The 10,287-nt window shown below is 37.7% G+C and overlaps 1 protein-coding gene across 4 annotated transcripts in view; it reads right to left on the bottom strand.

Annotated features, from left to right (window-relative positions):
• Positions 1-3,460: 3,460 nt before the first annotated feature.
• Robo1 (roundabout guidance receptor 1) overlaps positions 3,461-10,287 on the bottom strand; it is a 423,922-nt gene continuing 417,095 nt past the window's right edge. For all 4 annotated transcript variants that reach the window (XM_023724107.1, XM_023724108.1, XM_004639080.2 and 1 more), the window contains 2 exons: positions 6,254-6,450; positions 3,461-5,109 (listed from right to left, as the gene is read on the bottom strand). In XM_023724107.1, the coding sequence (XP_023579875.1) occupies positions 5,095-5,109; positions 6,254-6,450 (212 nt within the window). In that variant the 3' untranslated portion in view covers positions 3,461-5,094. The remainder of the gene's footprint in view (positions 5,110-6,253; positions 6,451-10,287) is intronic.

Genomic DNA, 10,287 nt, shown 5'->3' with positions numbered 1-10,287 from the left:
CAGTCATCCCTCAGGACTGTGGGTACTTTGGCTTCTTAGACACAGCTCTGCCTCATGCTTCATCAGAAAAATGCACAATTGCAGTTGTCCTCCTAAGGGTCTAATTCATACCTCAGTCCTGCTCTGGATTTTGCTTTATTTCAAAGCTCATACTGTAAAAATGAAACTCAGTATCTTTAGTACTGATAATCATTAAGCACAAGAACTCTGGTGCATTAATGTAATTTGAATGATGGGAGTAATATATGTGGATATTATAAAAGAAAATTTATCTTACATTTGGAAAAAGATAAACTGATGGTTGTTTGATTTGGTTTATTATTTATTTATTTTTAGGGAAGGGTCGACAGGGTGTTCAGGATCTCACTACTGGGTCAGACTCGTGGCAATCTGCCTGTTTAGTGCCTCCCAAAAGCTGGGATTGCAGGCGTGTGCCACCATGCTCAGTCTCAATCTCTGTCTCAGCGCGCCCCGGGGGCGGGGCCGACACGGGCAGGCCCGGGTGGTTGACTGATTTTTTAATACCACCACAAAACATTTCCAGTACTTCTGTTCCTCATAGTTGTTGCTGGAGGCTCACTGTGGCTGACGGTTTTCTTTGCGCTCACGCTCATCTTTTAACGCCTTTCCTTCTCAATCTCCTGCGCTATGCTTGTCTTTGGTCCACTTCAGGGTTTTCCACTCCCACTGGATCTGCTCCCTAGGAGTTTATTTTTTAATTACAAATTTCTTTCTTTCTTTATTTCTTTAGTGTGGTACTGGGGATTGAACTCAGGACCTTACGTTTGCCAGGCAGGCACTTACTGAGCTCTCTTCCCAGCCCTCCCTAGGATTTAGGAGTTAATCACATCCCTCCCCCCAGCTCGCAACCCCTGGGAAACACGAACACATTATGGTGCCCTGGATCCTGCCCTTGGCGAAAGCTGCTCGGAGGCGTGCTTCATGTCAGAGAAGAGGCAGACGGGGCCCTGCTGGCGGCACAGACTCCACATCGTCTGCAGTGAGTTGTATCCTTTATTATCTCCTGCTCTGACTTCCTGGAATTAGGTTCAAATAAACTGTCCACATCCAAGTCTTTGTTTCAGGCCCTATTTCTAGGGGAACAGGGATCAGAGGAAGTCACTATTTGACTCTTAGCCGATTCTTCTGGGTGAATGTAAATTCTCCAGATATCTTTTGTTTGATAATTTGCAAATGACTATGGTGAACTGCATACATCCCAAAATATTAATGATCGTAAAGAAAAGCATAGGTGTTACATTTTGGTAGCCCAGTAGAGATATTGTCAAACTTGTTTTGTCCAATATAAAGTTCACTTACTTAGCAATCATATTAAGTTCTTTCTTTGGCTGTTCTTCAATTTTTCTTTCTGCTGCTTCCCTATTCATGAGGCAAATACAAAATTAACACATGCTTATTTTGTGTTTGTATGAGACACATATTTTAAAAGCAAGCAGTAAAAACTCCATGACTATTGCCTGGCTGAAAGATGTTATAAAACACTGCTAACTGAAAGATTCATTCCACTATCAGATATATCATAATTAATCTTAAACACGATTTGTTAGAGTAGTGACTGTTAAACTCCTAGTAAGTGGAACTGTCTTTTAAATGCAAATGACTGACTTCATTTCTGCTAAATTCCACTCGTAGCCCTCACTGTCTTCTCTAACCAACACACAGCCAAATGCAATGCGTAGTTCAGCAGCCACAGTGGTGCTTTGCGAGGCCCTGGAGAACTTCAGAGTCTAAAGCTTCAGTGAAGTTTCCAAATCTGAGGCACGGCATGGAAGAGCGTGATACCTCCCACTGCCTACTTCCCATACCTGCTATACCTCAAAGACCTTGGCAGAATAGGAGGAAAGTTATTGGCTAGGAGGCAAAAAGTCCAGGAAGCAGGGAACAGAGACCATTAGGGAGTTGGACAACAGCAACATGGAAAGCCTCCTGGACTCCACTCAGTCTTTCCTCACATAGAACCAGCATCTGTGATAGAGACCCTAATGCAACTGTGAGAAGAGGAGAAGGAAGCCTAGATCTGAAATGAATAGGAAAGCCAAATACAACCCCATATACCTGGGACTAAGATTATATTTTCTGCTACGAGATTGAACAGCAGCCCAAAAAGAGATACTAAATTCATTTATTGACAACTCAAATGACATGTTTGCACACCTTAATTTTGAAGAGTACTGAAAACATCACACCACCACCCACTGTATGTCCCCTGAATTCAAAAGCAAAGAAACAAACAATAACACCAAGAATTTATTCCACAGTTAGGCATTTCACAGTGAATTTTACTTACCAGAAATGGAACCATCCTCAGCCTTACACTTATTCTTTACTTTCATGCAATTTTAAGGAACAAATTATGCATGAAACATGGGAATTGCATGTGTAATGAATTTCAGTCCATAAACATAACAATATTTTGTATTGTTGACTGGAGTTGACAGAGTCCGTATCATATACATTAGCTCGCTAAATCATGACAGAAGCTCCGTGAGGTAGGTATTACTGAATTTACAGGTGAAGTACCTGAGACTTAGAGGTTAAGCAACATGTTCAAGGAAACATAACCATCACAAAACTGGGACTCCAACCCAGGCCTTCAGATATACAAACTTTTTATGGATATTGCATACAAAAGTATGGGTTACTCAAATGGAAAAAGAAAAATTAGGTTATTACACATATCTCTTATTAACTTTTCACTTGAATAGCTTGTAAACGGACTTCTCGACCTGGGACCTATTCATCTTGGAGTAGATTCTGGTGATTATTTCAGTTTTATAAATTATATTTCAAGTTATACCTTTTTTCCTTTTTCTCCAAATTCTAATAAATATAAAATTTAGATAGATCAATGGCTACAGATACATTACAGTAAATATTTTTTTCAATAGGTCCTTTTTCTCTTACATTTTGAAGACGTGATTCTCATCTCATCCATCCAATGTTGAATGCTTGAATATGCTGATTTTTAATGAATTATAATGCACAACCTGGGACATGATAAGTATTCTTAAAATATTACATGAACATCTAACACAAAAGCAAATATTTAGGGTTAAGCATTTCAGACTTAAGTGATCATTTTGATGACTAAACACTGGTGGCTCTAACTTTACAAATCAAGTTTAACATAGTTTAGTCCTCATTACTTTAGAAATAGGCTAACTGAAACTCAGATACACGTATTATAAGCCAAAACAGTAGGCCCTCAATAGTCATTCTCTGATTCAACAGCTAACATCAAGCTTTGATTCATCTTACATCTTTAATATTAGAGAAACTAAATAATTTTTCCTCAGAAATTTGAGTGTTTATAAAGCTGAAAATTTTTATCTTTTGATAATATAGTGGTGAAATGTTAAGACAAAACGACTTTGTGATTCAATGGAATTAATTTAATTTGATCAGCACACAATGAAAAAAATCAACACAAGAAAGAATGATGTATTTGAGAACATTTTTAATAAATAATGTGACAAAATTACTTTTCTGATTATTGGATTTTCAGTATGCAAAATTATGGCTAAAAATAAGAGGCTTCTTACATGAACATAATGAAAACATTAATCACATGGATTGTTCCCTTAGCTTGCACACCCTTTCTATGGAATTCTTTCAAATTATCTAAGTGAACACATTTAGTTATTGGTGAGCATAGGCTTTTTTCTGGTTCAGTTTTGTTTGGCTTTGTTTTCCCATGGGGTCAGGCCTAATACCTGTATATGACTAAATGTACATTTTTCTTCAAATAGCACCAATTATAAAGTCAATTAAATGTATATAATGACAAAAAAGGATCATAAAATCTACAGTCAGAAGGCATCATTTGGCAATTCAATGCAAGTAATGCCTCTATTTTAGCTTATAAGGATATCTTGTAGGTTTCAAGATTGGTCACAACAAACTTAAACCAGTTTTTTCTTTAAGTCCAGGAAAAGCATGAACCATCTCATCATAGCCCACAATAAATCTTCACGTTACTTCACCATCTGATGTCATTCAAATATTCCAAATACAAACATAGAGCATTAACAAAACAGGTTAAAAACGCTTCTCAACATTTTTTCAATAAGACAAAAAAGGTTAATAGTTACAATGGTTTACAAATAAAGTTTAGTGATTGTGCTTTTAAAACCAAAAAAAAAAAAAAAAAAGATTAAAAACAGTGCATTACAAAAACAAAAATCAAACAAACTTCCTTAAGTGGCACTTCTGAAAGTTGAACTGACACTACCAGAAGAAATTTAGGCCAGTTAAGATAGGGATGTCCTTATTCAATTGGTCATTAAAAACATCTATTTGTTTGCAATATGTATTTATAATTGCTTTTTGATTGAAAAATAGAACAACGTTTTTGCTAGGCTTACTTGTGACAATGACTAACCAGAGATCCAACTGGCTTAGCCCTATGTATTCAAAAGTACACTTCCAGTAAGAATATACTTCAATGATTGGAATGAAGACAAAATAAAGTACCACCAGAGTTTGCAAAGAGCATATATTTACAATGGTTTTACCCCATTCAAATTGCATGTAGTTCTGTGTTTGCTATGTTTTTGTGGATTCTCCCAGCAATGGGTGGTATGAAACAACTCATTTTAAAATCATGTTAAAATGAAGTATGCTTTAATTTGCATTAGCAGTTGGTTATAGAAAGATTATACTTTGAGAGCCCTTGGCATGAGGTTGATTGATCAGACTTGTACATCTGATCAATGTTTTACTATAAACTGACTTTGAAAACAAGCAGTGCAGTGCTATATCTCAGGGGCCAAATGCAAAAGCACCGTCCTGTTCTTTCTCGCTGGCTGACGGAACAAGATGCCAATACACTTCCTTTGCTGGAAGCGAAAACATTCCAAAAGCAAGGGGAAGAGAGAGGTTCCTCCTAGGGTTAAGGACCAAACAATGAAAACAATAATTTTTTTTAAATGGTATCCCAATAAGAGGAATAAAAACGACAATTTGTACATTCTGATTGCACTGAACATCTTATCTGGCGTCACGCGTCCTCAGACATGAGGCTGCTTGAGTGATAATTTTCACATTAGGTCTCCAGAGCCTCTCTGCTTGTCTTCAGCTTTCAGTTTCCTGTTAAAAGATGTATTCTTGTTAAAGCTCAAAAGAAATGGTAACTGGCTCCTATTAATTTAAGAGCACTTACTCTTATAGTCTAATTTGGTTTTTCACTCATTTGCTGATATACACTGATATGTTAGAAAAAGCTCATGAAAACAAATTAATTTCAATTTTTGTTGGTCTCAATCACAAACAAGAGTTTGGTGCCAATTACTGAACCCTTTAGCACAGTGTCCCGATGTTATTGTGATAGGACACTAGGATCTGAGACAGGACATTCTGAATTTTTTAATACCCTCCACCCAATTCAACAGTGTAACTTCCCTTTCCTTGATTTTAAATATGGGAATTTTTATTTAAAAATAAAAATTTTTATTTAAATATAAAAATTACTGTGGTACCTTCTCCACCAAAAATTGTTTTTCTTAAAAATCAAAAGATAAACTTGAAAAACTGCTTCTCTAACCTAAAAAGGAAGTGCTCTTACCTTTGCATAAAATTCAATTAGACACATTTATTTTCATCTTCCATTATGAAATTATAGTTTAACATTCAGGTAAACAGTTACTTGAATTAAACATACTTGTAAAAAGAGCAATTCATTGTAGATTTATCTTTTATTAAGTGAAAAAAGAATAATTTTTAAGAAGGTAAAATATTTTATAAACCGTTATTTCTACCTCTAACTTGATCATATTTGAGTCTAGAAATTTCCCCCTTCTGAGGAAATTAGCATCACAGACCAGATATTCAGAAGAGAGAAAGGTATAAGACTGCAGCTCTGATCAGCCAATCTAAAGGACAGCCGGTGATCACTAAAGGACAGCGATGAACAGTACTTCGTTGGATTATAATTAACACTGAATTACTCATATATCTAGATCAACAATTTTTATTTCCCATACATATTTCTTATTTGAAAATAAGCAAATGTGCATAAAACCTATATATGCAAATAACGACTGTCATTTAAATTACAAAATAAATCTCAGGGAGATTTTACATGCTCAGCGCTTTTGCTTCTAGGAGCACAGAATCATGGGATGGAAAAGTCTAGGACAAAAATGGTGACATTTCTGAGTAACGATGAATGTAACTTTCAAAGCTGACTGAATTTTAGTGTAGTACTTGAGACCTTGAGAAAAACTATAGTTACCTCTACTTCTTCATTATTATCTTCTCCTCTTTCATATCCTCCAAGTACTTGCATTTCTGCAATATTTCTTCGACCTACATTGGCTTGTTCCCTTTGTCTGCTTCCTGATCCTCTCGATGACATTGAGCTGGAGGAGCTGGGATCTCTGGGATTATTGGACGTTGGGAAAGTAGGTCTGCAGTAAGGTAGAATATCCTCTGTGTAATGAAACACAAGAAATGCAGGTGAACACTGGCATACTTGTGCCCTTTGTAAAGCATCAGTCATGGCTTTCTCTAATTTTGACTGGGAAGCATCAGTAGTTTTGAGGAATAAAGCAGAAAATTATAAGCATAATGAATAATATAGCCCTTGTTTTTAATCTGTTTTTTTTTTTTTTTTTGTATTTTAGGGAAGGGTCTCTCGCTTTTAATCTTTTATTTTCCTTGCTGGAGGTTGTGGATTTGGGTTGATTCTCATGTGTGTCCATCTCAAACTCACTTGGGACCAGTGTTACTAAAGGAGATAAAATGAAAGTGGAGTCAGACTTAGTTTCTAATTCTGTCACTTACCATGTGATCTCAGATTATTTTAGGCTTTGGTTTCTACTTGTAAAAAAAAATAATAATAGAATCTATACTTAGAAAAGCTTTAGGGTTGATATATAGGCAGAAGAGATAGTAAAATCATCATGTAAACTATAAGTGTTATTATAAAGAATTTGTAGAAACCATGTCCAGCTTTCCTGTAACTACTAAAATTGGAGCCAAGCCTGAGTTCACTCCCCACCTTCTGCAATACCATTCTTCATTTTCTTTACAGATTCCTGGAACTCAAAAGCCTCCCATGTTTGCAAACTTCAAATAAGAAGCACGGTAGTTAACTGCTACTTCCCAAGTTTCTGTCTACATATATTTTAAATTTCGTATTTTTATTGACAACACCTTATCACTCAACTGCTCATCTTTCTCCATAGTCTTGTCTATTACACCCTCTGGACAAACCCCACACTGTACAGGTGGTTCCCCTGTGCTTGCAATGCCGTCCCTACTATCCACGCTGCCTGAAGGGAAGCTGGTTTTCTTTCAGTATCCACTGGTAGTCTTTCTATTGGGAAGGAAAGAGGAAGGATTGCTTCTAGCTCATCAGTCACTGCTCCTTGACCCTCCTTGCACCAAAATGTTGTGGAAGCTGAAGCCATCTACTTACGAGGCCAGTTACAGCCCTCCTCAATGGGACCTTGTGTCTCCCACAGTCCCCACTCATAGGACTCTGATGAGTGGGACAACCTCTTCTCAGTGCTTGCTCTCTGGTGACTTTCACCTTCTATGCCTTTTCAAATGCTTTTTCTTTCTATTGAGTTCAGCTTCGTCAGTGTACAGTATGTTAAAATCATCTTGCTGAAATTGTGCCTTACGCCTTTCTCTACAGGACTGAGTGCCTTCTTTCCCTGTTCGTTACTCAGATGAGTTTCTTAAATAACAAGTTGGACACAGTATTGGTTTTGCAATTCCCATTCACTCCCACTGAAATCTATTTATGCCTATAATTTGGCTTTAAAACTGAAAAAGCTGGTAATGTTGATCCAATTTCTGTCCTTCTTTCTCTTGGACTTCTCTGTTTAAACATTAGCCTTCTCCTAGTTTCTAGTATGCTTTTCCTTCTAACCAACCTTTTGTCAGTTCTTTTATTTTATGGAGCACCTCTTCCGTGTTAGCGCACCACTGCTTTCTTCTTTCACCCCAATGTGATGTCCTGTTCCATTCATTGTATGTGATTAAATTTGTGCTTGTGGGTCTTTATATTTTCTAGAGTAGAACTGTCGATCAGGAGAGATATTCCTGTCCATTTTATGTGTTGATTTGTTCTGGCGTGACATATTAACAGGTTATTAATAAACAGATTTGGGTGAATGGGTGAATAGCTTTACCAGCTATTTTTTGTGATGTTTAACAAATATTTGTATTTTCAACCTCCTGAGCCTTTGGTTTCTGCAGCCAGCCCAGGTGAACACCTTACCCATGATGCCCACAGCTTGATCTCACCACTCCCACTCCCCAGGGATTCCTTCATCCTCTTACTCTCTGGCATAGCTACGTCACGAGTCATTAAGAAACACAAGATGGAAAACTAGAATTATCTTAAATTCCCTTCTGTCTTTCACAAATCTTTCTGTACACTTACTGTAATTTTGGAACATATTTAAACATACAATATCATTGAGTTTGACTTTTAAAATCTTCTGGAATTTTCCTCATCACTGTCCCTGCTCCTACATTTAGGTTTCTGCTGCCTGTTTCCCTTGTCTGGGAGTGATACACATCTAATGCAACTCTGCCTCTTGCGCTATACCTTTCTAAACCATATTCATTCCTCAGTTTTTTCCTCACTTAATCTATCGGCTTTTAATGACTTAAGCCTTCTAATGGGTTATGGCCCAAATACAGACTGCTAAATTAACATGGCCCTGATCTAACATGGCTGAATCCTGGTGATAAGAGCTTATCTTCCCAGTGACCACTTCCTCCTCCTTCACCACTCCAGCCCCAATACAACTTCCCTTTACCTTTCCCTCCCACACAAGGGAGCCTCCAATCGGCTTCTTGTGTGTCACTGAACCCGCCCCTCAAGCTCCGCCCCCAGCAAAAGTCCGTAAGTCTCATCTTCCCTGTCTCAGTTCAGAGGATCTTCCCATCTCCCTGCCCTTGATCATCTCCATGTCTTCAGAGTTAATAAAGGCTTCCCGGCTCCCTTGTTTTTGCTTCTCTGCTGCACTCCGGCCACTGCCACTGCCATCACTGCTGATAAAACCTACCACCTTCACCTCAAAATTCTATCTTTGCACCTTCATTACATTTATTTCTTTTTTATTTTTTGGGCAGAACCGGGGATTGAACTCAGGCCCTTGCGCTTGCCAGGGAAGCGCTTATTCCACTGAGCCATCTCCCTGGCCGCCCTTCATTACATTTATTACAGTGTCCTCCGAGGACCTTAAAACTCTTCATGATGAATTTTCCACCAAAACAATCTACATTTTCCCCCAAGCTATGTTTTACTCGTTGTTAATCATTCAGTATGTGCCTCGTGTCTACCAGGAAAGATTAAGGGATTTTCCTAACGTTGCATCTTTCACAACTCAGGGCAAACCTCCCCCATCTGCACTCTAAGTACTGTGGCACCATGACGCTAAAATAAAGAACAAACATATCTGCTTGGCTCAGTCACCAGGCTGCGTTTCACTGCGCTGAAGTCTCAGTAGTCAGCAATGGTGACCCTAGGGAGTCTGTGGGAAGCTTTAAAATTAAGTTTAAAAACTATAGATATTTGCCTTCAGCTCCTCAAATTCAAGATGCATGCTGACATGAATCTCAGGATTTCATATTAGCCATGAAATAACAACACAGCAGGAGTCTGATAGATGTAGAAATAAATTGAACTGAGGTAAATGTCAGCAAAAAGATCAGATGTTCAACTATGGAAAACCACTCTCCTTAATTAAAAGTAACCATTCATTACACATGTAAATCAGGTTGCTTTTTTCATTATAAATAATGTAAATTGAACTACAAGGGTGAAAATTACATCAATGTATGGAAAGGATATAAAATAAAAAATGGGAAAACGGGACATGTAAAATATAACTGGCTAACATATCTTAGAGCTTTCCTTGCTTCTAGAATATTGGTTCTAGTTTTAGTCTCCTCTTAAAAATAACTAACAAATGTAAATTACATTTCTGAAAATTGACTTATTTTTTCTTTGCTCTGGTTCTACCCCACCAAGTTCTTTTTCCCTGGAAGAATCTCACTTACTCTGGAGGGAGCTGGCTTATGAGCCAGATATTTTCTTGTACCTTCTGTCCAGGTTTAAAGCTCATAATGTGCATCAAGACGTTCTGCTTAGGAACCACTCCTTACGGCAGTCACTTGAGGCCAAAGCTCAGAGTAAAGTCACTTTTGATTTAACTGATAAAGATGAACTAGGAAAGCCAGATGAAGTGGCTCATGCTTGGAATCCCAGCACTCTGGGAAGCAGAGGAAGGAAGATCCCAAATT

This window comes from Octodon degus, unplaced genomic scaffold (assembly GCF_000260255.1).
Source record: "Octodon degus isolate 3935 unplaced genomic scaffold, OctDeg1.0 scaffold00106, whole genome shotgun sequence".
NCBI lineage: Eukaryota > Metazoa > Chordata > Mammalia > Rodentia > Octodontidae > Octodon > Octodon degus.
The sequence above is the reverse complement of the archived record's forward strand: the minus strand, read 5'-3'. Positions and strand labels throughout refer to the sequence as shown.